Raw genomic sequence first — 27,595 nt, forward strand, 5'->3', positions numbered from 1 at the left:
TACTTTTAACGGCTAGCACTCCCAAAGTTTCATCAGATATATAGTTTCTGTGACTAAACACACTTGCACTTGAGTATAAACACGGAAAACGTGTACATGCATGCAGTATATACCGTCTCAATACATGAACACCCAAAGACACTGAACTTCTTATCACCTTTACATTTTAAGGTAAGTAATTTGTTGTGCTTACTGTTTTTGCACATAATCAAGACATGGGTGTTTGCAAAGTACAAGTAGCAAACATTGCGGGTGAGTTAAAGAAATTAAAATGTCATACATTTGATATCACATTGGCACTGCCGGTGTGGATGTTGTAGTGTAAAATCAGAGGTCGCCGGTTCGTTTAAACTCTCGGCGCAGTAGTTGAAACAATTGCGTGTCTTAAATACACGTACCTCTGTCCACCCAGAAGCAGAAATGGGAAGTCAAATTTTCGACCAACTTAAGTCCCAATTGGCAAACTTAAAACATCAAGCTACAAGGGTAATCGGTGAGGGAAAGAACGTTTTCCACTCGCTCATCGGTCGACAGCCAGAGTTGTGTGCGAGCACACAGTATGTATGTATGTTGAACTTCTTTCGCACCGTATGTAGCCAACCTTGCTAATTAGAGGGGCGGGGAAGGACAACAATTTTAACGCAAAAAGCAGTTCTCAAGATATTAGTTTCAAACGAGATTTAAAAGTGCATGTCTATGATAACAGTGACATTATTTTCGGACATTGACAATGACAACAACACGTGGGTACGCCACGCGGTTTACTTGGCAGGTAGCAATGTAAAGGTGTAAAGTGTGGGTACTCCTACCCCCCTCTCTCTATTTAAGGCCTCGACACAGAGACGCTGTCTTTCTGTGTGCCTATGTGTGTGTGCATCTCTTTTTGTCTCTGTGTGAGTCTCTCTCTCTGCTTGTGTGTTCTGTCTGTGTGTCTCCGTGTCTATGTTTTGTCTCTCTCTCAAATTTTGCAATCTTTGGAAGAACGTGATCAACCAGGTGGGGTGTTGACTGTTGTGTTGGCCGACTCTCTGTGTTGTATTGCATTATATTTCCAAGTTTACTATGTTTTCTCATTCATTTGTACCTGATGATGGTTGCTTGTGTTGCAACCGAAACGTCGTATTCTATTATTTAATTTAATTTATTTTTACGTGACTTTACCGAAAAAAACAAAGAGTAATTCCTGCAGTCACGAAAGCTTAGAATCTAGTTTACTCCTACCTCTTCAACGATGCCTCGCCAGTGGACGTGAGTGACGAAAGGGCTGCACCTGTATCTTTGCGGGTGTTCTGTTCAGCACGCTGGCTAGTGACCATGTTGCTGTTGCTGCTGGGAGCAGCCTCGGTGCTGCTGGTGGTGTGGTGGCTATTTCGTGATGATCCCTCAAAGCTGTTTGGGGTCTACAGCCAACCCGGCAAGTTCTACCACATCAAATACGCGTTCTTCTACTGCTTATACACGCTGCGCCAGGTACCTTGCACCTTTTATCAATCTCGTTTTTATCTTTTGCACAATAGCCGGCCTCGACAATAGATGTGTTCTTGAAACTCACCACTAATTAAACATACTTTGTAACAGCTAAAGTTTGTCGTTGATGTTATGTTGAAGCATGCTAATACATTTTTGTGTTAAACTGAAAATTTTAAAAGTGGTTCTAGAGCGTGAGAGTAGGTTCTCATACAAATGAAAAATATTGCTTTATGATGCTTTCCAGTGGAGAAACAAACGTGAGCAGAATGTAATTGGGCAGGCTGGATACGGCAGGAGGTCACGGAACACGCCTGCCCAGATGGAATGTGCACAGCCACTCTCGAACAACCCTAAGGTACGCTGACCTTGTCAAAGAAATGTACCCACATTGCAACTCTGCTTGCACAGAAAACGCGCGTGTGTGCTTATCGTATGTTGATATGCACATTTTTGTCCTGTTATCAATCGATGGATTTGTATTTTTTACTTTTGTTCAGGCCATTGATGCAGTTTATTTCAATGCAGCCAATAAGCAAGGATGTTATCTTGTGGCGGCCACGGCTCGACGGCCCAACAAAGTCATAAACGGCTTTATCATGATGAAGGTAAAGTTCAAGGTCTAATATGTCCCTGGTAAAAGTACCGTGTCGGTCAGCAGTTGGTTCGGAATTATTTATTTGATTAATAATGCATGTTGGAATAACTTCATATACATTACGCGTCTTTTAAATGGATCCACTTGCAATGAAAATATGTGTCTCTCCATCTTTAGCTGCCAAACATAGGGCTCCTATTGAGTACCAAGCTACCTGACACCATCTTGCATGCAGAGGAGGACATGACGTTTGGCGCAGAAGGTTTGACATTAAAGCCATTGGAACCAATGAGAAAGTGGAAACTTCTTTTTAATGGACCAATGAGGTAAACTGTCGATTCATTGAAGACAAAAATCACATCATTGCATGGGGTCGGCTGCTCATGTTTTCTACATGTAGCTTTTATCTGTGCCTATTCTCTCGTCACACACAATATCCTCATATCATTCCACCTCGTCCTTCCCATCTCTCATTCGGTCTCCCTCTACTCCTGCCCTGTATGGCACCTCCGATTAGTGCGGTTGGCTATGTACGGTGCGAAAAAAGATACATACATATGTACTGACTATCTCCTCCCACAGTGTCAATTGACAATTCAAATTGTACAATCAGGATTTTCATTAAGGTTACTTCTTGCCATAAAGTGCTTGCCTATATATTTTTTTGTGATGGTCATGCATTGTTTTCCACCTCAGGCTAAGGGGGGAGGATCGCACATTGAACGTGATCGTGGACCTGGTCTGGGAGAGCACCCTGCCATATTTTGACTTCGACACGGAATTGCACCCCACTTTCATCTGTCGCGGTATCGCTCGAGAGCCCTGGAGTGGCACATTCTTCAAAGACCTCGAGGAGTGAGCCATACGCTGCACCACTTAATTTCAAATTTCTTTACCGCTTTCCAACTAAGATTGAAAGTGTATGCATTAGTTCTGTCCATCTCTCTGTGACAGTGGGACATTAAAACTCTCCGAAACATTATCCGAAATAAGTGAACCTATAATATAAAGAAGCTTTGCTAATAAGGAGTTATCCTTTTGAAAACTGCCCATACTGATTAAAGGATTGCCCAAACTTGGAGACACAAATTAAAACAAAAAGGACTACAGTATTTGTAAATATGCAAATAGGTTTTTCACAAACAGCTACCTAACCACTGCTGTACTGTACTAATTCAATACTTTTGAGATCAAACGCAAGTTGGAAAGTGTGACGTAATCTGTCAATATGTATAATTTCCCCTAAACTTTCACTGTACATTTTTTATAGTAATGTTAATAGATGTATCCAATTCCCCCCCCGCCCCCCCCAAACTTATCACTCTTATTAGTTTGGTTTCATTTGCAGTCACTTGATCGAGGCTGAGACCATCAACTCACGACACTTGAGAATACAATAAAATCAGGGATCACTGAACCCCTGCTTCGGTCCAAGGTTCTCAGTGTCAGGACTCTCATGGTTTTTAAGACGGTGATTGTTTTCTGTGCGTTATTGTTTTCAGCAAGTAGAGTAAGGTGCCGTCCATAAATGACGTCACGCGATTTTGGACGATTTTTGACCCCCCCCCCCCCTCGTCACACGGCGTCACAAAAAGTCAGACCTCCCCTCAAATATGACGTCACAAAGCTCTGCCCCCCCCCCCAAATCATATTTCCATTTTGAAAATAAAATATGCTTCAAATCGCTTTAAACTACTGTCATTGTAGTGCGTATTTAATGTGGCGCTGCACTCTGATGTTGTAGGAGTGTTGTTATAACAATTAGTGTTGTTATAACAATTCTATATTTATTTAAAGTTGCGCATTTTGATGTGACGTCACATTTCTCACCCCCCCCCCTCGTCACACATCGTCACAAATGTCTGATCCCCCCCCCCGTGCGTCACGCCATTTATGGATGGCCCCTAAGATTATAACACTTTGGTGCTTTGCCCTTCCATTCCTCGCAGGTCTCACCAGACACACTATGAGCAGTTTGGGTGGCTTCGCGGCACCATCACCGTGGAGGGCTTTCCTCCACAAAAGCTCATCATGGGCTCCATGAGAGATCACTCCTATGGTGACGAGTTTACTAAACCTCAGACGAAGTTATCGACTTATACACTTAAATGTTTTCGAATTAGAATTTATGTGGGCATCGTTGCGAAATATAATTGTTACATATTTGCTTTCTTTTGCACACACTCAACCATAACACACCCATAATACCTTGTTTTTTGGCCCAGGCAAGAAGCGCGAGTGGAAGTACCTGCATCGTTATGCCTTTCACATGGTGACACTGGAGGATGGAACACAGTTTAACGTTGGGGTCGTTTCTCAGCCCATCACCACTTCTGTGTAAGTCACTTATTCCATCTGACTGCAACCAATTCTATTTTAGTTTCTGACTTTTTTTTTTTAGTAAACTGATCTGACAAAGCTACATGTTAACATTATTACAGCCATAACCAAATCACCTGGAATGCGCTGGATCTTGGAAGCTAAGAGAGTTTATCTTAGATAGTGTTTGGATGGGCGACCACCATATATGAACAGGGCTATGCAGTAAGTAGCAGAGGGCAGTGCGTTACAGAGGTGTGGACTCGAGTCATGTGACTTGGACTCGAGTCAGACTCGAGTCATGAATTTGATGACTTGCGACTCGACTTGGACTTGCATAACAATGACTTTGTCCCACCTATGAGATGTGGACTCGAGTCATGTGACTTGGACTCGAGTCAGACTCGAGTCATGAATTTGATGACTTGCGACTCGACTTGGACTTGCATAACAATGACTTTGTCCCACCTCTGGTGCGTTATAATATATTGATGTTCTGCACCTCAAAGCTCCCACGTATATGCTGCCCTGCCTTCACCAACCAGCAGTGAGTATTAGCAAGTTGGAGACCAATGATGGTCACCACCGTGACCCTCATGGTGTGGGGAGACCTTCATCCAGATGTTGATATACAAAGAACTGTATATGTGTACATGTACGTTCTTACGTCGTTTTAATAAAACCGCAGCTTCAAATGGTAATGGTTAGATAATTATTAGTTTTAATACAGCGCCCGAGTCGCCGAGTGTGCTTTACATCACATCTCATCTTAAACATTGTAAAAGGCACTCACAGTAGCAGCTGTCCCTGTGGGTACAAGGTGACCCATCACCTGGCTTGCAAAGGGGCAAAGTGTGTCAGTAGGGCAGCGATGATTGCAATGTATAATACATTGAGCAAGTTTGATTTGAGTATATTCGATGTGTTTCATGACGTTCTTTTGCCCTCTGACCTACCTGCAGTCTGGAGATGGGCTACTTGTACACACCGGTTGGAGAGATGCATAGCGTGAACTGGACTGACTTCGACCTGGCCTACCATGGCGAAGGGGGGACCCCACCCTCGGATTACGGATTCCGCTTCCGTGCAGGTCTACAACGCACCTCTCTAGCCTCACGGGAGGTGGCGGTCCTCGTTATGCTTCCAGTGAGATGGTTATCAAATGTACAGGCGGTGCAACTGCACCGGAGTCCACGGGCCAGAGGAGCACCCTGGCACTGGGCTTCGGGGAAATTGGACAGGGGCCCATGCTCTACCATTCTCACACCACTGTGCCTGAGTTGGCTCACACCGTCTTAATACAGACAGTGTGTGAGTGAAATGCTAGAATTCACTCTCCGATGTGTTTTCTGGTTCTGCTGCACATTTTCCGATTATACAACCCCCAAACACATCGGAGAGCCTTACAGCACAACTGAAACAAAACCACAGTAATAAGTGCATACCTTACTAGCTGAGATATTTTAACACGTAGGCTTTCGCGACCAATATTATCCATAATAGATGTTTTTGGGTTAGATCACGTAAATATAAATGTGTCGTTAAACCCGCCACCACCCGACACAGCCAATTAGTAAGGGTTGCCACGTAAACAAAACATGGCAATTCGTAACTAGTTCAGTACACCTGATGTATTGGAGAGTAAAAACACAATGTATACAATTCGAGCACGACGTTTCGCCGGTAATTACAACCAACATCATCAGGCGACAGCCAGAGTTGTGGAGAAATCCTCCTGTTTCGGTCTAAAAATAGTGGGATAAATGTGATGTCGTCACTTGTGAGCCAATCAGGTTCACAAGTGACGACATTATGTATGGCTGAGATATGTTTGTAACGTTTCAGCTATGTTCCCTGCTGTTCAGGTGGGAAACTGTACAATGTGCAGTGCCTCGTGCAGGACGTCTCGGAGTTCTACATTGGCTTCGAGTGGGAGGCTCGCATTGTGGAGAGGCTGTGCCTCTTCATCGTTAACGGAAAGCGCGGCTGGGGCATCTCCGAGTGGCATTATCGGCGAGTGCTTATTCTTTTCCTCCTCATTCCACGATACTGACAAATTTCACTCATTTTCTCAAACATATGCTCCATAAATCTAGGATTGAAGCTTTCGTGACTGCAGGAATTACTTTACTCATTGGTTCTTTTGGTAAAGTCACGTATGTAGAAATAAAATAAAATTAAAATAGATCACGTTTCGAACGCACCACAAGCGCTCGTCCTCAGGTGAAAATGGCGTAAACAACACAGCGAGGGAACATACAGAGGGACATTACACAGAGCACACAGAGAACGGCAAACTGCACGGAGGCAAATACAGCAAGAAGATGGGAGGCGCGAACTCAGCAAACCTTAGAAATAGAATACGATGCAACCCAGTCGGCCAACAACTGTCAAGATTTCCCCTTTTAAAGTCCAGACTTGTTTTTGTTATATCTTATGCGTATGACTGAGCTTTCTGTATGAGGAGGCTTCATTTTCACCTTCTTTAAATTACCATTTGCCTTCCGTCTGTGCACTGCAGCCTATTATGACCTCACTCTCTTCAGATATGAAGTCCTCTAGATGTAACTGCCCCACCATGTGTACAACATATTCATATGTACTTTGATATACATTGTTTTTAAAATTGTAATGTATGGTTTATGTGCGTTGCATGTGGCGGAGGGTTATTTGACCAATCAACTCATGTGTAGGTGCTAGGTTGGATTATTGCATCGTAGGATCGTGAGAGATGGCAGACTTGGGGAGACCTTGCCTCAGCAGTGGATTGAGCAGGTGGATGATGATGATGAATGTATTGTGGTTTTAAAATAATAGCATTCCTATTTTACAGGCATCATGGCGGACGTCCAAAAGAGTATTCTTCAACAGACCCTCAGTAGGGAAGTGGGAAGATGAAAGGTACATGGATCCATGAAAAAAACTGATGCCTCACTTAATTATTTTTGTGCTGTAATTATTTTATAATTTTTACAATACAATATATCAGTGTTGTGAGAGATGTTTACCTGTAATGAATAAAGCACAACATGAATAGCAAATAATTAAGCATTGTATTGAAATGCATTGCATTTAGATTGACAAATGTAAACTTACTGAATGCTGCATTTGTTTGAGTATATTCATTGTCTAAAAAAAAATGGAGAAAAGGTTAATTTTATCTCAACATATTACTTCGGAGAAGTAAATCAACACGACATGCTGCTTCGTTGTTAAAACATTTATGTGCTGTCATCAAGTCAAACATGAACGATACATTACAGTGCAATAAACACAGGCAGTTCGTGTAAAATAACCCACTTTGTAAGTTTCCAATAAAAAGTGCATCTTTGAGTCTCTATATATGCCACACATCAATCACGCACATTGATGATTGTTATGGCCACAATTCACAATTTCGATGCACAGTACTTAAGCTTAAATCACAGCACGTGAAGGGGTGGGTTCAAGAAGTGAGCAGGTCACTCATGAGTGGCACTCAAATCGCTTCCTCCAGCCCTGATGCACTTTTGCTTGCAGAGGCGTAGCATGATTGGCATGGGCCCTGGAGCAAGGTATAAAATGGGGGCCCCTGTTTAACCCTTCCCCATTCAAAGACGTCTGCAATTTTCAGGATGGGTGTCCCGTTCACCACCGTATCACGGAACGTCCAAGCATTTCAGCGTTCAATTTATTTAGAGGCGTAGCGCCATTTTTTTTTTTAAAGATATTGTACTCACCACAGAGAAATACAGTGACACAAACGCATTTTATGATAGCTGGTGCCAAACTGTGCCACACCCCCTTCCGCATGGCCTTTTACTTCGGGAATCGGAAGTAAAACTGATGATTGTACATGTACGTCATCGGAATGGGAAAGGGTTCATTTCCATCCTCTACATAACCCAGTAACTGGGGATCCTCTTGCCTGCGGGCCCCTGTGCAGCTGCACTCAATAGTTCTACAACTATTTGCAACTTCTGTAATCATTTCTCATGTCCCTTCTCCAATATCTCTGGCACACATTAATAATACAAGTTTATAAAGACACGAGAGGAAATACTTTTACAGTCCGTTAACGTGTCACACGTTTACTTACAATATAATGTGTACGGTATAAAACCCAAGTCAAGGCTTGGAAGAATAACGTGTCTAGACATTGGCAAATTATTAGCAAAAACACCATGACAATTTAAGTTACATCAACAATTAAGCAAGACAATGTTTTGGATAATGCATTGAATAGGACTTAAGGAATATTAGTGAAGGACTTTTGAAAAATATTGATCCTAGTTGTTTTCATCACTGACCACACTTCATAACACCAGCAGAGTGAAGTGTGATCAAACAACCCCCATGACTAAAATGGCATATGGAGGCCTTCATTCAGGAGCGGATTGATGAAGGGCTGAACATTACTGTTATTGTATGATCATGTAAAGCAAGTATAACAAAATGATGTATCTCCCTCCTTGCACCCCTCCACTCGAATAAACTTCCCCTCTACATTAAGCAGGCCTCCACCTTAACCTCCTTTTGTTCCTCTCTTAAAGCTCACCTCTTCTCCATTGCCCATTCTTCTTCTTCCCTCCCCTCGCCCCTCCACTCCTTTCCGTCCCTCCCCTACCATTTCATAACCCCAATGTGCCCTCTGTTATGGTCACTCATTCCTCGGCCCTTGGACTTTCCTGCCATTTAAATCACTATTTTTACGGGTTTTTTTTACTCTGTGAAACACCTTGAGCTAAGGCGCTCAATTATAATTATTGACAGAGACTTCACAAAGTCCCAATACTCTTGGGTGCTTATTTATTAACCACATCATTTGATTCAGAATAAATGAAGCATCTTAATATTCAGCACGATTATTATAATACTGCGTTTTATTTTTTTTGGCATTTTCAAACATGCTCGCTCTTCCAAGTGTAAACTCAGGGGACAGGGCTTGTATGTATGTGGAACTTCTTTCGCACCGTACATAGTCAACCGTGCTAATCGGGAGGTGCCGTAGAGGCTTCATCCTCTATTGCGCCTCTCGGGCAATCCAGCCACTCTTGGTTAGGAAGCTGAGGATGCGCTTCTTGTGCGACTTGTCGAGGTAGGGGGGCAGGCGTGGCTTGGAGGGGATACCCTGCCGCTTCTGGAGGTAGTCGCGGATGAGGATGGCCTTGATGGTGACGTAGCGCGTGGGGCTCAGGCCGAGGGAGGCGCACAGCAAGCGTTCCTGCTCCGACAGCTCCTGGAAGCCTGGGAGGCTCTCCAGGGTGGGCACGTCGCCGTCGGGCTGCTCCTTGTTCCTGTGTGGATGGCCACGGAGCAAAAGAAATTAGCATCCTCCATCGCACAGGTTTAAGACAGGCCCTATTATAAGCGCACTTTAACTCTGATCATTGAGCTCTATGTAAGCATATGGCATAGTGTCACAGGATACATAGTTTCAATAGTTACAAAGTTTGATACTAAAGGATCAACTGTGCGAACTGTATAAAAGGAAATTAGCGATAATAAGCATTAATGTCTAAAAATGTATTGGTAAATTATTCGCAGAAACACCATAAACAATGAGAGTGCCATCAATAATCAATTTTTAACAATTTTGCCGAAGGATTGATCCCCGTTTTGACGCCTGGTCAGTATGGTATAGATATCGAGAGTGAAGTTGCACTGCCTGCACTGCTACGGTTTTAGATCCCCCTGCTCCGTGTGGCATATCTACCCAGTGTGCGGGCGGTGCAAGCACACACGCAACGTCAATGCCACCGCCTTGACGCCTGCTCCACGCAGACGCACCTGAGCGCGAGGGCACCGAGGCGTGTGTTGGGCGTGGGGGGCCGCCCGCTCTGCCTCGTGGTCGGCGTGGGGGGCCTCCCCGCCTTGCGCTTCTCCCTCCGGTGCTTGGCCGCCTCGTACTCGGCCGACTCCTCGAGACGGGTGATGCCGTCGCAGCGATACCTCTGCAGCTCGCGCACGCGCAGCCGCAAGCCGCGCTCGCGGCTGCCGCTCTCCATCATCTCGTCGAGCTTCTGCGCCGGCAGGAAGCGGCAGAAGGGCTGCATTCTCCCGCGCAGCTCCGTCTCCTCCTTGGAGGGCGGCCGGCCCTTGGGGCCGCGGTCGCGCTCCTTGCCCAGGAAGCCCGCGATGAGGTTGTACTCGCGCACGATCTGCTTGCGCCGCTGCCGCTCCTCCACGCGGCGGACGTACATGTCCACGCAAGCGCGCTTCAGCTCCAGGTCAAGCTCGTCGTCCGAGTAGCTGAGGGCCAAGCCGCTGATGAGGCCCTCCGCCTCGGGGTCGTGCTCCACCTCGAAGTCGTCGCGCAGGGGCAGGTAGCCCAGCTGCTGGCGCTCGGCCGGGGAGAGCTCGAGGAGACACGGTGACGGTGGAGGGCTGCCCAAGCCGGGCTCCGTGCACGTGTGGTCTGTCACTCTTAAATACATCCAAAGCGCCTGTTGTTAGGATCACCAACTCCAAGAGCTCAATACTGTACTCTCACTGCCCAGAGGATGTGGTGGTGTCAAATTAAATTACATGCACATGCATAACCCCTTTTGTCAATCCACTGCTGGATGAGAGCCTCCCTGTGCTGGTCACGGAAGTTATTTGGTCATTTTGGTCAGTTTGGGTTAAGTGAAGGTGGGGAGCACAAACTTGGAAGAGTAAAAGTACAGTACAACAATGGATTTTTCTGCACTGCCATCTGTAGCCCACAAATTAGCCCCACAAATCATATAATAACATGTATGTGCACGATAGTCACCCATCCAAGGACGATGCAGCCTCCAACTTGTTTATCTTCAAATACGGTATCTTATATCAGGTGCATTCCACTCGACTTGGTAAAATCAACTAATAATGTCCTTTATTTATCCAGTAAAACTTTACTGAGTGTCCAGCATTGTTTGGCCAATTACATCCATGAGTGTCACATTGGAGAAAACTGCAGTACCCAGATAAACCTCACATATACAAAGAAGAGGTTACACTCAGCGCTCTGTACACGGGGAAATTCCAGAACCCAATGCTGTACTGCCATCTCAAGACCAACTTACAGGGAACTGTTTCGATATTGGGCCTTCCAGTGGATTTCTAATGAGATGGTCCCTAATGAGATGGTCCCAGCAACGGCAACGGAAGAACATAAAACATTTGGCTCTGCATTTCATCTCAGCTCACCTTTGTAGCGGGCAGGGAAGGTGTGAACACACTGCCCCCTAGTGTGCGGATTTGAGGATCAGAGATCTAGAAGGAATGTCAAAAGTACTGTACATACTGTAGTTTTGTCATAGCCACTTCCGAGGGCTATTTTGGAACACAGATTTACACTGCACTGCGAGAGTTCTAAATGGATTCTTCGTCCGATGAAATGACGCAAACAGCACAACAGTCATAGAGATGAATAAAACAGCATAGCGCGCGGACCTGAGGAATTAATGCATTTGCCCATGCGTAGTTTTTTTGCGGTTGTGCTGTATAGCCCTCTCAATATATTTTCTGTTTATACCGCGTGTTGTTCGGCATGATGTCCGACGTTTCGCTCCACGTCGGTTACCTGTTGGGGATGATGGCAGGGATGCACGCCCTCCCGATGTTACCGTACACGAAGCGACCTAGGTAGTGCTCCGTGGCCTCTGCCGCCGTGCGGGAGCCCACGTGCGCCGCCACGTCCTCCCAGTTACCGAAGCCATACTGCTCCACGGCCTCCAGCAGCAGTTGCTCTTCGCAGTTACTCCACGGGGCAGAAGGTCCCGCCGGGATGTCCTCAGGCGCTCCGGGCTGCCGGGTCAACGGCTCGTCCGGTCGCGTCTCCTCCGCCGACTCCGGCGCCGCTTGCGCGGCTGCCCCCGCCGAAGCCGCTGACATCGGCGCGTGGGTTGGAGCCGCCGGGGTCGGAGCCTGCGTCTGAGTCGGAGCCACCGAGATTGGAACCTGGGTCGGAGCGGGGGTCGCGGCCGACGCTGCCGGTGCCGTGGCCAGCGCCGCGACGCAGGGGGTCGCCCTGGGTAGTTGCTGTAGCTCGGGCGCACGGCCACTGCCGGGGCCACACGCCGGCTGTTGGAGGACCATCTGGTAGGAGTGCCAGCGGCGGTGCGGGCCCAGCTCTGCTCCGGCGCTGAAGCACTCGAGGCAGAGCTCCATGTCCGCGCACTCGGCGCAGCGCAGACGCAGGGCGGTCGCCTCCTCCAGGCAGTTGACGCAGTATTTCTTGATGCCGGATAGGGAGGATGAGGAGGAGGACGAGGAGGACGAGGACGACGATGACGAGGACGACGACGAAGATGAAGAGGAGGACGATGACGACGAGGATGATGATGGTGCCGCTGCCGGCTCCGCCGTTTTCTCGGGAGCGGGGCGTTGGCGCTGCCACTGCGCGCCGCGCTCCATCGCTGGAGGGGGGAGGGGGTACGGTGGATGAATCGGCGCCCCTGGCTCCGCCGGCCTTGCCCCTGCCTTGCCCCTCCTCCCACGCCAAAGAAGGAGCCCCGTTGCTGCCCTTGCAGCCCTAACCTTGCCCCTCCTGCGCTAGTGCGCATGAGGGACGATCGTCGATTATTAATTAGGAGACCGAGCGCTCCGCTCAGAGTGAGTTCATTTGAAATGCAAAATTATGCAATGATTGTACGTGTGCGCGCTTGTGTGTGCGTGTGTATATGTGAACGTATGTATAGACTGGCACGCACACGAGCGACCCATCATCCATCGTGACGCATTGCACTCGGAGTGCATTATGTCCACTGATTTATTTGTGTTGCTGCCATGGAAACAGCCTTTTTTCAACCAAATCCGACATGCTATTGACCTACTTAAATAAATCAGGCGCATATTTTCTACAAATCCCTTAATTATATAAACGTGCATCAATAATTATCCACGATTTGAGCTTCGGTTTTTGCTTTCACTGCAATTGTAAATTGCCCTTCGGTAAAAAATAAGCAATACATTAGCCGGGTCTTTTTTAGCACGGCCATCCGTAACGTATTAAAATACACACTTGCTGTCGTCCGCGAACAATGTGGCCTGCAATACATTTTGCAAACATATCAAAAAGGAGGGGGCGGGTGAAATCCATCATGTTCCCAGCCCAAGGCTTCCTGCTGGCGGCACGGCAGTGGTTGGGTGCAATGCAGTGCGGGCGCTGTCCTTGGTGCTGATGAAACGTCACTGACTCCCCCCCCCACCCCCCTTTTGTTCCAGCCACTGTGCCAGGGTGTTGGGTAGGCGGTGTTCTGCATCGCAAACGCACGGCACTTCAGAGTGGCCGAGTGTGGTTCTGGAGCCACACAATCAATGGCCTTGTCAGAGCAATACCGGCATCGGTAAGGTCTTGGGCTCCAGCCATCCGTGGGTTTAAACCAGGTTTTCCGTGTGGAGGAAAGGTTGATGCAGTTAGCACAGCGACTAAGTTTATCCCTTTTGTATGAGGTAGTATACATATGCTCAATACAGCTTTCTAACCAACATTTTAAGGCATTTAAATTACTTCCTTAATGTGGGCTATATTTTACTTTTAACACGTAGGCTTTCGCGACCAATATCCATAATACAGGTTTTTTGTGAGTTCGATCGTGTGTCGTTAAACCCGCCACGGGCTAAGAAAGTGTCAGATGGTGAAAGTCTGAGAAGTGAAATTAAACATGTTATGATAGTAGGGTTATTTACCCTTTTTAACATGTTAAAGAAGCGCTGAAATTGAATGGTTACAATGATGCACAAATCAACAGGGCATTGAATGCCAAAACCAAATCAAACACTTATTTGATTTAGATAATGTTGAAGTTATGTGCAAAACTAGTTACTACTGGCCAAGACTAATTAGAGAATCTAACGAAATTGAGAGAAATAAAAATAATTTTAATCGTTCGGATAGCTACAGACTTAGTGCTGCTTGGAAGCGAATCAAATAATACATTGTTTAATGGCATGCCTATATAGGTCACCATACTTCAATAGGGATTACCGTTGATACGGCTATTTTAGTGCACACAATCGACAGGAAGTACAAGAACAATGGACTTGCTTAATGCGCATGCATAATGTACGTTGATTACCATATAAATAACCCAAACGGCAATGGATAACCATAGTCATTTATATGCATTCTTTAACCCCCCCACACACTTCACGCTGATACCCCTCTATTTAAGGAACGAAACAGGAAGACGTCTCCACAAATCTGGCTGTCGCCTGAAGCTAGTTGTAATTAATGGCGAAACGTCGTCAATGTTGTGGCTTGGCTCTCCAACACACCGGTGTGCTGTACTAGTCACGAATTGGCATGTTCTGTTTACGTGACAACCCTTACTAATTTATGGCTGTGTCGGGTGGTGGCGGGTTTAACGACACATTTATATATCTACACGATCTAACCCAAAAAAAACCTGTATTATGGATATATTTTACAATGTTTTACAAAATGTATCCTCGTCATCAAACACAGTGAAGTGTTTGGATGACATACTTTCGTGCAAGATTCACTACCATTAAATTCACACAAAATCAGCTCAATCTTTTCGTAAATATTACAGCTTCCGTCCTAGGACGTGCAAGCAAGCTAGTTTTAAATATCACTGTAACCGATTACAAAAACACAATGGCATACATAGTAAACGGCTGAATATATGCATGATCACAGGTAATGAATGAATGATCGCAAATATATTTCACGGTACGGGCGAATTAATTGCACGCGTTCATCAGTCGTGACACGCGTTCATCAATCGTGACACGCGTGAGCGCATGAATGAACGCATGTGACGTCAGTGGGGGGGGGCGGTTGAAGGTTTCCAACTTCCCGTGCCGCCGCCGCCTCCTCCTCCTCGCCGCCCTCCTCCTCTCGGTCACCATGCCGCGTCTGGCCCAGCTACTCGTCTCGCTCCTCACCGCCGTCAGCGCCGCATCCTCCGCCTTCATCGTTCCTCCCAAGAAGATCGGTAGGAGGGAGGGAGGGAGGGAAGAAGGGGTGGGGGAAGGTTGGTGAACCTGTCCGGGGTAAAATCAAACAAACAAAGTGTGGGAGCTTCGCTCGCTCGATGCGCGCCCGTCTCTGAGCGCCTCTCCCGGTAGGGCGCGGTAGTCGAGGTGCCCTGGCCACGGCGTGGCCTCCTCCCCACGAACACCCCACATTGACAACCCGAGCTCGGATCTCGCGCATTTATCGTGAGGTTTTATTCGTTCATGAAGACTCTCCTCTCTCAATTGCGCCGTGACGCATGCGTTGCCGATCGTCACGGTCTCACGAATTTTATCTCGTCCGTTTTACACCTGAATGGTGGTAAAATGTTTAGCACCTTGGACTTGGATTACAGAGGCCGACCCCTGTCCACCCAGCAGAACAGAATGCATGGACGCACAACGGTTAGTCGATAGGCAGGCCGCATTTGGTGGGGGTAAAGTGTGGGTACGGCCCTATATTCACTGCCCTATATTCAAAGACGTGTGGCCATCGTGGAGCTTGTGGCCAAGTACCATCGAGAGGGGGCCTCTCCAGAGCTCCCTTGAGTTGGAGGCCTACCGGTGATCAAACAATTGTAGGGCTGCACATTTATCGTTCACATTTCACTAAATATAGAGTCGGCTCTGCTTTGACAAGCACAGTATGAGAGCCCTTGACTTGTAAAAGTTATTCACGTGTCAAATCAACACCGGCCACCTGCGTCTTCCAATATGACCACCGAGGAAGTTAAAGAGGCATTATTGTCTATTACCAAATCACCCGGCACGTGTTAAGATATTGGTAGACCTAGGAAGATTAAAATGTTCTAGCCTGGATAGTGCTTGGATGAGCCACTGCCATGCACTGACATGGTATAGCCCGTATAGGCTTCGGGGCTACTTTCTGGGCAGTGACGAACAATGCAGAAGTATCCATTGTTGTGCTATATACCTCGATGCCTCAACGTCTGTGATCACCACCTTCACCAACCCGTGCTGAGCAGTGAGCTGAAGTATGGTCAAATAACCCCCACAGTCCGCACGGCCTGGGGAGACCATCATCCAGCAGTGAATTGAGCAAGGGCTCTACGTGTACATTGTTAGATCATGAACATAATGTAATGTCACATTTCCTTACATTGCAATGAGAAATTCATACGGTTAAGGCACATCGCAAATTGCTTACCGACAGCCCCTTTATCAATCCACTGCTCGATGAAGACCTCACGGTGTGTCCGTCATGGGATTTGTGGTCAGTGCTTGTTAGTGAAGCCCGTGTGCAGGGCTTGTGACGAGGACTGGTTCAGATATCACTCGGCCAGGTTTCTCGTGCAGTGTGCTCACCACTCCTAACCACTGCACCACTTTGCCACCCCCATGACAAATGAGCCAACTGCTATTGGTGCATCTTCCGTTGTGCTGAACGAGACCACCTTCTATTGTGTGTGCACCAGCTGTCATCGGCGCAGGCATCGGGGGCTGTTCGGCTGCCTTCTTCCTGCGGAAGAAATTCGGCCCCGAAGTGATCATTGATGTTTTTGAAGCAAAGCAGGTGGGCGGGCGGATTGCCACCATCACGGTGAACGGGAAGGTTTACGAGACGGGCGCCTCTATCATACATCCCCTCAACTTGCACATGCAGAGCTTCGTCAAGAACCTGGGTGAGAATTCGTTTGTTTTTCGCCACCAGACTTGTGCGTTTGTCACGGGGAAGAAAAACCATTGCATCGCGTTAAAATGCGTTCATGTGAATGCAATTTTTAGCATAGGTCTTAAGATGTGTGTCTGGGTTGTACCATGTGATGTTCGGCATGTCCGACGTTTTGTTCACATGCTTTAGGAACTTAATTCATTTGATTTCTTGAAGCTCCTAGAATGCGTGTGGTTGAGCTTAACGCCCCATGCAAATGGTCGGATAATAATCTTAACATGTGGTACAGCCTGAAACATATCAGAGGTATACAGTACAACTACTGAAACCTACGCAGTAATACTTTTTGGTGATGTGTGGCAAGCTCACAGTAATCATCACTATTTGCAGGTTTGAAGCAAAGGAATGCTGTTCCAGGAGAAAAGTTGGGAATTTACAACGGAGAGCAATTTGTGTTTGAAGAAAGTAGTTGGACAGTCATGGATGCCATCCACCTCATGTGGCGTTATGGCTTGAGTTATCTCCGAATGCAGATGTGGGTAGAGGAGATCTTGGATAAGTTTCTCAGGTAAGTTAACTTCCATTTACCTTAAACTTGGTGTCGCAGCACGAACAGCATTGGCAATGATGACCTGTTAACTGATACTATTCACGTATATACGTTTAAATTGATTGGGAAAACATGACGAGATTGTAGCCGTCATTGTTACACTGTAAGAAATACAATTTTAAATTTATTTCCATGTTAAGCAACGTTTAATTAGTATTATTAACAGTACTCGTTTGGATAGATTTTTGGTTGCAATTTAAATTCGATGTGCACTTAAAGGGCTCTTGTGTGCAGGATCTACAAGTACCAATCACACGGATTTGCATTCTCGACAAACGAAGATCTGCTGCTCGCTTTGGGCGGAGAGGCGTTCATTGAATTGACAAAGCACTCGCTGGAAGAGGTCCTCGGGGAACGCGGCGTCTCCCAGCGCTTTCTTCAAGAGCTCGTTGGAGCTGCCATCAGGACCAACTACGGCCAGTCGCCCAACATCCACGCCTTTGTTGGCAAGCAGGCTCCGATTAATGCATTCATATGAACACCTTTTTATTATCGTTATTTGGGCCATATTTCCTATTACTCTCGAAATAAGTGTGATTTCCTGCTCAAACGAGCATTAGGGTGGTGCTCCTCTCTGTTTACAGCCTAACGAGTGGTAGAATTTCCATAATCCTATGACGGGGTTGAGTAGTCTAAGAGAAAACACTTTTGACATCCCAACAATGTGTTACTTATTTTACTGCCCCCGGAGTGTTGATGGGCTGAGGCAACCCCCCCGACCAGGATTTTAACTTGCAACCTGCTGCTCGTGAGCTGTTCAGTCTGCTGCTGTGCCACCTGACTTGGATAACTTTTAACTCTTTATAGTTGACGTATCTGTAAAACATTGTCGTTAACCAACTTTTCTTCCCTTCAGGGGCAGTGTGCCTGGCTGGTGCTCAGCCTGGCCTCTGGGCTGTAGAAGGTGGCAACAGTCTGGTGTGCACGGGGCTGTTGTATGCTGCAAAAGCACAGCTGCAACTTGCCAGGGTCACCTCTATTTCCTTTAAAAAACGCCCAGTTAGAAAAGGTGAGCAGCGTTTATTTTCGTGCAATACATTTTGTTGGTTGTGATGTTCATCATGGAGATGCTGCAGCGTGGTTGTGCTGTTTGTGTTTTTTTAGGTGGAGAAGTGAGCCTGTATGAAGTTGGATACGAGAGTGACTTGGGCAATGGACATAACCTTTATGATCTTGTCGTGGTGGCTACTCCACTTCATGAACAACTGTCAAATATCACATTTGAAGGTTTTACCCCACCTATCACTACCTTCCCAGGTTCCTATCACCACACAGTGGCTACCATTGTGCATGGCTATGTCAATACCTCATATTTTGGCTTCAAAGATCCAACATCATTCTCAATAAGCGAAATAATGACCACCGAAGACTCTGACCTTTTCTTTAACAGCTTAGGTAACCTCTCTCCTGTCAACGCAAGTGTGGACTATCAGCGCAAGCCCTTACACGAGTCTGCCGTATGGAAGGTTTTCTCGAAAAAACCTCTCGATCGGCAGCAGCTCAAAATGCTGTTCCGCACATATTACTCCGTTCAGGAGGTCGACTGGCTTGCTTACCCACAATATAACTCATTGCCTTCTTCAGGCAAGCTGCCTCCTATTGTTCTGCATAATTCACTTTACTATATCAATGGACTGGAGTGGGCGGCAAGCGCAATGGAGATGGCAAGCATTGCTGGCCAGAATGTGGCCCTGCTTGCCCACAGCCGCTGGAATGGCCTTGATGAGCGTGTTGATCAAATGGACCTGATGCACCGTATTAAAACGGAGCTCTGATCCCCCAAGGCAAGGCTTAATATGACCTGAATAATACGCATAACCCTGCGAGCTGGACTTGTTAATAACCTGAGGATTGTGTTCTAGATTGAGGGAAAATTATTTTATGTATTCTGCTTTGAGAATGAGCTTTTATTCAAGTTAATTTAATTCAAGTTAATGTTAAACCACTGAAAACGGTTAGTCGAGGCCAACATATAGAAAATGTATTAAAATGTATTTTTTTCTACTTAGGATTCAACAATGATTAAAATAGCATTTTGAAAATTATTATGCACTAGGACAGTTTAATTTCTGTATAGTTGGCAATTTTGAGCTTAAAGTGTTAGACGGTTAAAATGTCATGTTGAAATGCTTTTATCATTGGCGTGGGATTGTGCAAAAAAATATTGCTTGGTAAATTAAATCAACGTATATTTAATAGGACTGCAATTATTAATCCATGGTGATGTTTTGGGATTTATCAGGCAAGATTTTCATAGAGCTGTTAAGGTATACCTCAATCTAGATTTGAAGCTTTCGTGACTGCAGGAATCCATACTCTGTTTGTTTCGGTAAAGTCACGTAGGTATAAAATAAATTAAAACTAAATAAAATAACGACGTTTCGGGCACAACACAAGCGTCCGTCATCAGGTGGGAAAGCATGGCCTACTGCTGATGCAGACTGTTTTAAAGGTTTGAAATTAGTGGAGCCCAAGGGTTATAAAGGAGTGGCTGGGTCTAGTGATGTTAATGTGAGAAATTAGCATGTAACTGGGTACGGAAGTGGCTATGTTAATGTAAGAGATTAGCATGATGTTAAAGTGAGAAATTAGCATGTAACTGGGCACGGCCGTAGCTATGATGTGAGAGATTAGCGTGACTTCACGGAGGTATACCATGGGAACCTCATTTGCCAGTAAAAATATAGTTGTTTTTTTACCCTTCTATCTGGCAACAAAACTGACACCTTTTTACAAGGAGTCATGTTTGCATAGATCGCAATACCTGCAGTCCTAATACAAAAGACATAACTCTGATAATGTGCACTGTCCTTGAAGTTGATTGGTCCACACCTGAGACAGCTTTCCTTAGAGCCTAGTCTCACATGGGTTGGACCAGATGACGCCAAAAGTCTTTGAGTTGTGCGCCTTTTGGCGTCATCTGGTCCAAACCATGTGAGACTAGGCTCTAAGGAAAGCTGTCTCGGGTGTGGACCAATCAACTTCAAGGACAGTGCACATTATCAGAGTTATGTCTTTTGTTTGTATTATGACTGCAGGTATTGCGGTCTATGCAAACATGACTCCTTGTAAAAAGGTGTCAGTTTTGTTGCCAGATAGAAGGGTAAAAAAACAATTATTCACGGAGGTATATTTTATTTTATACCTACGTGACTTTACCGAAAGAACCAGAGTATGTATACCTCAATATTTTACCTATAAACATGAGTTGCACCTTTTATACAAAAAAAGCCATATAGTTACACGTTTGGTTTAGAAATTAGACTTTGTTCATCTTTTCAACTGGAATTATTTAGTTGATATGTATATACAAAAAGTGCCATCTACTGAAATGGGAAGGGTAAAATAGCTGATTTTTGTTGTAATTGTGTCGTGTATAATTTCGGTTATTAGTTTGTTTTACATGACCATCGTTGCAGTATATTTCAATTCCCAAAGCCAGCAATGTCAAAAGGATTTCTTAATATGTTTATACACGTTTTTAATTGCCTCTACTGGCCTATTTTTAAAAAAAATGGTCAGGATTGTAACCAAGTAGCTGCTTGTGCTTCACAGAAGTCACTTGCATAAAGAGTCATCCTTGCTATCTAAATTGTTAGTGAATACAAATTTACATGAACCAAATGAAACATTGACAAATGCAAATGACAATAAAATCAACATTTTTATGCAGGGCATATAACCGGAAATTATATTCTTACGACAGAACCCTAAATCAAATAAGTATATAATTATACATGTATAATGTACATCAACAGCATAAAGTTTATTTACTAACTTGAATCAATTAATCCAAGTGCTTTTGCTGCTGACAACTTCGTAAGTTGAATGAAGAAGAAAAAGAAATTCAACTCCTGAAGATGCCCGCAGCACTAAATGATAAGCTACTGCAAAAACATACATGTTAAATCGAATCAGTTAGGTGTATAACTGCAAATGTTACACTTACATGTAACACAAATATGGTTAAAATATACACTTGTAACAGTGTATGTGCATGAATTTATGATCGGTGTAAACCTTGAATACTGAGTGGCAGTGACACTTTAAAATTTAAATAAAAAAACTATTGTGTGGAAATTAGGATATTGCTTTTGAAATAAGATTTAAGTTCTAGAATGTATAGGTGTACCCTGATATACTTAAAATACTTTGATTCATCATTTGTTAATTTTGTCAAATTGACACTTTTTTTTGGTTTGTCTCGTTGGTTTCGTTTTTACGTTTGATGACCCAAAAGGTGAGACAGACACTCTTACTGCCTCTCCCTCACCCTTCCAGTAACCCAACACCTATACGACCTGCACCAGTTTCTGGTTCGTAAATTGCAGTTTACATGTATCTCTCGATTTATGATCGTTCGGTTTACGAAATTTTGCCTTAATGCAATTGACATTATGGACAATTGTCGATTAACGAAATCGAATTTCCGTGTGAACGAAATTTCACACGGCACATGCCGTGAGATCCAAATGTAGCACCCAGGAGACTGCGTCATCCATCCGCAACAGTGCCACGGTATCCCGACGATACAATAACAATGCCTCAACATCACCTTTCCAGTCATCCTGTGCAGATGTTTTGGCGAGTTCCCTGAAAAGGTATTTTAAAAAATTCAATAATTTGTATTTGTTCCTTATTATTTTTGTTTTGTGAAAAGTGACATAGGTGTATATTTTTAGGTTAGGAGTAGAGTTGGAATTAATGTCCGAAACCCATCCCTAAATTTTCGTATTAAATGGGAAAAGCCATTCCAATTCACATAATTGTTTTACACAAATCGAGGGATACATGTAAAGTGTTTTTACTTAGCTGTTTAGTTATTACTCACCATATTTAGGCATGAAAATGTTATTTGTATTTACAATTTTTGTAGGTTTTAGGTCAGAACATTGTTAGGAACGTAATTTGTGATATATAATGGGACCTGATGGGAAAAATGTTCAGTATACAATTTTTCACTTTACATTCATGTTTTCAAGAACGCAAACTGAACATATATCGAGGTACACCCGTAGGTATATCGTTACACACTGCAAGTTTTATAGTTTGTTTTTAATTTTGGGTAAAAAAAACTGCCTCAATTGGATATTGTTATACTAAAGTGGACAACAAAAAGAAGTAAGATTGATAGAAGGTACTCGGAAGCTTTATTTTAAATAAATAAATTCAGCAGCGGAATGACAAAAGGGCTGTAAATGATTATAACAAAAAATGTGGTATTGGGGAAAGCTCACCAAGACCATCCAAAAAAAGAGGAAATGGGAGTCAAATAATTAGGGTCCTTTCACAACACCGACGATGGCTGGCCTAACAATGCGGTTGTGCAGCTTGTAACCGATCTTGGTAACTACGCCAACTGTGCCAGGATCCTTCCCTTCCATGGGCACCTGGAAGAGTGCCTCGTGCTCATAAGGGTCAAACTTGGCATCAATGGGGTTCAGAGGAACCAGCCCATGCTTGGTGAACACTTTCTGCAGCTGGCTCTCGGTAAGAATCAGACCTTCGTATAAACTCTTCAGATGTGGGTTGGCGTCATTTAGCTCTTCCTTGGGAACACTCTCCGTTGCCTTCTGAAGGATGTCTGCAACTTCGAGCAAGTCCTTGCAGAAACTTTGAATGCCTGCAAAATAACAAGTTCCATATCGGTACACAATACTGTGCCCTCTTGAGACAAAATCGACCAAGCAACTTAACCCATTGTGCTGTAGATGGTAGTGCCGCCGTTACCGAATATCTTGCCATCTTCGATCATCCTTTGGCTCCGTCGTCGCACATTTTCAGTGTCCGCCAGTGCACGCTTATAGCGATCCTGAATGGAATTGAGCGTTAATGGCAAACCTAATCTATGGTTCAATAAATCTAGTCTGACATAAAAAGACTTGGGCAGGACACCTCACTAGGACATAAAACAGGCAACATTAACAATTGAATGGAAGCCAATGGAGGGAAAAAGAGGCAGACAAAATGAATTGGTGGGATGAGAGAAGATTTGTAGTAGCAAGTAAGAGTGGAACACATTGGGGGAGGCCCTTTCATGTTAACAGTTAAAATATGTAAGTTGGATCAGCATTCCCATTGAAGACAAGCACAGTGCTTCTCACATATGCTTGTATGAGAAGTTTCCTGACACCGCCCTCCCCCAACCCTACCAGTAAAGTAAGGATGTGTTGCTTATTTAAGGACTGCTCTACAAATTGTCCTGGAGGCGGGCACATCTCAGCATTCACTAGAATCACCCCCACGTACCGTCAGATCTTTGACTTGCTCTTCGAGCTTGGTTTTCTCTTCGAGGGCGGCGATCTCCTGCGCGGCCTTGTCTCCAGCTGCTCTTTCCTCCACCCTCCCTGACGGCGCGTCTCCGCTCGACTGTTGCTCCGTGCTGTTCTTGTTCTGCTGTTGCGATGCCACGCATAATCCACGCAGCAGCAGCATATCCCTGCGACGCAAAAGGCTAAAAAAAACAATGGATTGATTATATACAACGCTGACATTCTACATTTCGTCCTTTTTTCCTCATTTATATACCAACATTTAAATGCCGCATCAACGCAAATAATGCGTCTTATGAATTCGAGCATATTGTCCAATTAAGTTGAGGTGACCATAACTCCGTGCCAAAGAACAACGCTAGTTACATTAATCTCTGATTTCATTTAAACAGCGGCACGTTTTCCGGTATACATATTCTGATACTTTGTGGGGTATGGACCAAGGCCAAATCATCCATGCCTAAATCTGTATCATTTATTCCGTAGCCTTTAAATCGCACGATTTCCAAAACTCGCCTTCGCATCACTTCAGCCCAGTACGTGCCAATGACGTGAGACAATTTCAAGCCATGCCCGGAATCAGCCAGTGCCACGACGCCTATTGAGGAACCTTTGAAGAGCTTAGATGCGAAGAACCACTAAATACAACCCCTAGTCCGTATAGGTGACGATGAGTTAGAGGGGCCGAGGCTCCTTGGGTTAGGTTACATGAAGGGTGAGTGGACCATCCATACCCATGACGGGCAATTGCACGCAACGTGGCCTATGAGATACTATTTTCAAGGCAATATTATTGACGAATGTGTTGACTGCCAAAGCAGTATCGCAAAATGAGGAAAATAAAGTCATAACCGGCTCCCTTCGACCCGCACTCCTCCCCCCAGCTCTCGTCAGTCACGGGTACGTGAATGAGTGATCAAGGGGGTTCAACTTGTGTCCGAAACAGCCTCACGTCTTGAAGTGAGGACGCGCGCAGCTGTAGTCGGTGTGGATACGAGGTCACGAGCTGACCTAAAGCCTCGCTCCCTCCCCAACTCCAATGCCGGCGAATGACCTTACACGTGTGTGCCGACCGCGCTGTAGGGGGAGCGCTCCAGACTTGTTTCGGGGGGAGGCCGGGGATGAAACTCCGCTACGGTGAGCAGCTAAGGGGGGCGAGTCAGAGGGGTTCGCGTGCGGGCGAGGTACCTGGGCGAGGACCGCGACATCGCGGGGAGGAGACGGCGGCCCAGGCCAAACACGCGGAACCCAGCGGCGACGGCCATGTTGCTCCACCTTGCACGCGGTGCACGCCGGGAGCGTCACGTGCTCGGATAGCCACGCCCCCTTCCCGCGTGCCCCGTCCCCAACCCACGTGTAGTGGTGGTGAGTGTTGTGGTGGTGAGTGTTGTGGTGGTGAGTGTTGTGGTGGTGAGTGTTGCGGTGGTGAGTGTTGTAGTGGTGAGTGTACTGGTGGTGAGTGTAGTCGTGAGTGTAGTGGTGGTGAGTGTTGTGGTGGTGAGTGTTGCGGGGGTGAGTGTAGTGGTGAGTGTAGTGGTGGTGAGTGTAGTGGTGGTGAGTGTGGTGGTGGTGAGTGTACTGGTGGTGAGTCTACTGGTGATGAGTGTAGTGGTGGTGAGTGTAGTGTAGTGGTGGTGAGTGTAGTGGTGAGTGTAGTGGTGAGTGTAGTGGTGGTGAGTGTTGTGGTGGTGAGTGTAGTGGTGAGTGTAGTGGTGGTGAGTGTGGTGGTGAGTGTGGTGGTGAGTGTGGTGGTGAGTGTAGTGGTGGTGAGTGTGGTGGTGGTGAGTGTACTGGTGGTGAGTGTACTGGTGGTGAGTGTAGTGGTGAGTGTAGTGGTGAGTGTAGTAGTGGTGAGTGTACTGGTGGTGAGTGTAGTGGTGGTGAGTGTGGTGGTGAGTGTAGTGGTGAGTGTGGTGGTGGTGAGTGTACTGGTGGTGAGTGTAGTGGTGATGAGTGTAGTGGTGGTGAGTGTAGTGGTGAGTGTACTGGTGGTGAGTGTAGTGGTGGTGAGTGTGGTGGTGAATGTAGTAGTGAGTGTAGTGGTGAGTGTAGTGGTGGTGAGTGTACTGGTGGTGAGTGTAGTGGTGATGAGTAGTGGTGGTGAGTGTAGTGGTGGTGAGTGTAGTGGTGAGTGTATTGGTGGTGAGTGTAGTGGTGAGTGTAGTGGTGGTGAGTGTAGTGTGTGGTGAGTTTAGTAGTGGTGGGTGTAGTGGTGGTGAGTGTAGTGGTGGTGAGTGTGGTGGTGAATGTAGTGGTGAGTGTAGTGGTGAGTGTAGTGGTGGTGAGTGTACTGGTGGTGAGTGTAGTGGTGATGAGTAGTGGTGGTGAGTGTAGTGGTGGTGAGTGTAGTGGTGAGTGTATTGGTGGTGAGTGTAGTGGTGAGTGTAGTGGTGGTGAGTGTAGTGGTGGTGAGTTTAGTAGTGGTGGGTGTAGTGGTGGTGAGTGTAGTAGTGGTGGGTGTACTGGTGGTGCTTTTTTTTATTGTGTTTCTCCCTTGTGATGGGACTTTGTAGAATGAACGTTGAGATTTATAAGTTGCACGGGATGACCAATAATGTCTGAATTGGTCTGTATTAAGGGTTCACATGCTCGTATTAGGGGAATTATGATTCCCCCCCCCCCACAATATACTGAGGCTGTGTTCATTGTCATGCGATGTTATGTTCTGTGAAACTTAAATGTTTATTGTATTATATTTTATAACCTCCTAGAGCAGAGTCCCCACGGACTCTGCCACCCCAGGGGTTGTGGCAATCCGTTTAACACTTTGACTTTCGCGACCAATATCATCCATAAGAGGGTTTTTTCGGGTCAGATCGCGTAAATATAAATGTGCCGTTAAGCCCGCCACCACCCGACACAGCCAATTAATAACAGAACATGCCAATTCGTTACTAGTACAGCAACACCGTTGTGTTGGAGAGCAAATCCACAACCTTTACAATCTGAGTACGACGTTTCGCCAGTAATTACAACCAGCTTCATCAGGCGACAGCCAGACGAAAGACGGAACGATTCATTTTCCCATCGATCCACCGACTTGCTTATTTGGCATCGATTCTCTGCTGTCTTGTTTGTACGTATTGTCCCAGTTTTGTAACGTCTAGTTATTGCTCCGCCTCGTTCGTTCCTTCCTTCCGAGTATCGGTCTGAATAAATACCGTACGAAATGTGCATTGGTGTGAAGTTATTGATTCTTATACACGTAACGATATATTTTGAAGTATCGTTAAAATGAGAATCGATTCGCATGATTTTCGCGATACGCACCCTGTAAGGCTCAACATGAACATACACGATTCGTAGAGTATGTTTTCCGTTTCCATATCACAATTTTAGAAATTACTATATTATTTTAGCCATTGCACGCTCCGTAATTGCGAGTGGAATTAAGGAGAATCGATTAATTACACGCGCGGATCGATGCAAGGATTGAGACCAAAGGAATCTTAGAATCGATACGACCCCTCTTGGTGGGAAGGCGGCGGCTGGTAAAGTCTTCGCGTTGTTTACTTCCCTTCATCATCATCACCGTCAATATTAATAAGAGTATCACCAATTCTGTTGATGATATAAGATACATCGTCGAATTACTCGTTACATCGTCGTGTCGATGGCGCCGTGCTCGTTTTGTTTGTTGTGTTTATAACCAAAGCGACGTTCGCTGGGCACAGTTTCTAGGAAATCCCGCATGCCTGAATGGGGCCTGGTGTTTGTATTTTAGTTTACATTTAAACGCTAAACTTGTTTTAAAATGATCGTCTTGGACG

The 27,595-nt window shown here is 45.5% G+C and overlaps 5 protein-coding genes across 10 annotated transcripts in view; 3 read left to right on the forward strand and 2 right to left on the reverse strand.

Moving 5' to 3' along the window:
• On the forward strand, positions 1 to 8,875 carry LOC144721590 (uncharacterized). Its single transcript, XM_078599334.1, has 11 exons — positions 1 to 171; positions 1,298 to 1,470; positions 1,715 to 1,825; positions 1,968 to 2,075; positions 2,243 to 2,391; positions 2,762 to 2,920; positions 4,015 to 4,124; positions 4,291 to 4,402; positions 5,347 to 5,474; positions 6,250 to 6,397; positions 7,218 to 8,875. Exons 2-11 carry the CDS (start codon positions 1,315 to 1,317, stop codon positions 7,264 to 7,266), a joined length of 1,230 nt encoding a protein of 409 aa, XP_078455460.1. The 5' UTR covers positions 1 to 171; positions 1,298 to 1,314; the 3' UTR covers positions 7,267 to 8,875.
• On the reverse strand, positions 7,590 to 19,938 carry LOC144721587 (transcriptional adapter 2-beta-like). The gene is made up of 3 exons (XM_078599330.1): positions 11,913 to 19,938; positions 10,154 to 10,789; positions 7,590 to 9,660 (listed from the first exon to the last, which is right to left on the reverse strand). Exons 1-3 carry the CDS (start codon positions 12,743 to 12,745, stop codon positions 9,387 to 9,389), a joined length of 1,743 nt encoding a protein of 580 aa, XP_078455456.1. The 5' UTR covers positions 12,746 to 19,938; the 3' UTR covers positions 7,590 to 9,386.
• On the forward strand, positions 15,131 to 22,179 carry LOC144721588 (prenylcysteine oxidase 1-like). Its single transcript, XM_078599331.1, has 6 exons — positions 15,131 to 15,291; positions 16,747 to 16,953; positions 17,334 to 17,511; positions 17,788 to 17,999; positions 18,410 to 18,562; positions 18,658 to 22,179. The coding sequence occupies exons 1-6, from the start codon at positions 15,204 to 15,206 to the stop codon at positions 19,326 to 19,328; spliced, it is 1,509 nt and encodes a 502-aa protein (XP_078455457.1). The 5' UTR covers positions 15,131 to 15,203; the 3' UTR covers positions 19,329 to 22,179.
• On the reverse strand, positions 21,199 to 25,167 carry LOC144721591 (grpE protein homolog 1, mitochondrial-like). Its single transcript, XM_078599336.1, has 4 exons — positions 25,014 to 25,167; positions 23,803 to 24,007; positions 23,284 to 23,365; positions 21,199 to 23,176 (listed from the first exon to the last, which is right to left on the reverse strand). The coding sequence occupies exons 1-4, from the start codon at positions 25,088 to 25,090 to the stop codon at positions 22,830 to 22,832; spliced, it is 711 nt and encodes a 236-aa protein (XP_078455462.1). The 5' UTR covers positions 25,091 to 25,167; the 3' UTR covers positions 21,199 to 22,829.
• Positions 25,152 to 27,595, forward strand: part of RALBP1 (ralA binding protein 1) — an 18,517-nt gene continuing 16,073 nt past the window's right edge. For 3 of the 6 annotated variants that reach the window (XM_078599323.1, XM_078599325.1, XM_078599328.1), the window contains exon 1: positions 27,097 to 27,316. The gene's annotated coding sequence lies outside the window, so the exon portion shown is untranslated. Of the gene's footprint in view, positions 25,191 to 27,096; positions 27,317 to 27,595 lie in introns of those variants that run through there. The other 3 variants (XM_078599329.1, XM_078599327.1, XM_078599324.1) reach the window with 3 other exon arrangements.

The sequence above is a fragment of the Lampetra planeri genome, chromosome 12 (assembly GCF_965212315.1).
Source record: "Lampetra planeri chromosome 12, kcLamPlan1.2.h2, whole genome shotgun sequence".
Lineage (NCBI taxonomy): Eukaryota > Metazoa > Chordata > Hyperoartia > Petromyzontiformes > Petromyzontidae > Lampetra > Lampetra planeri.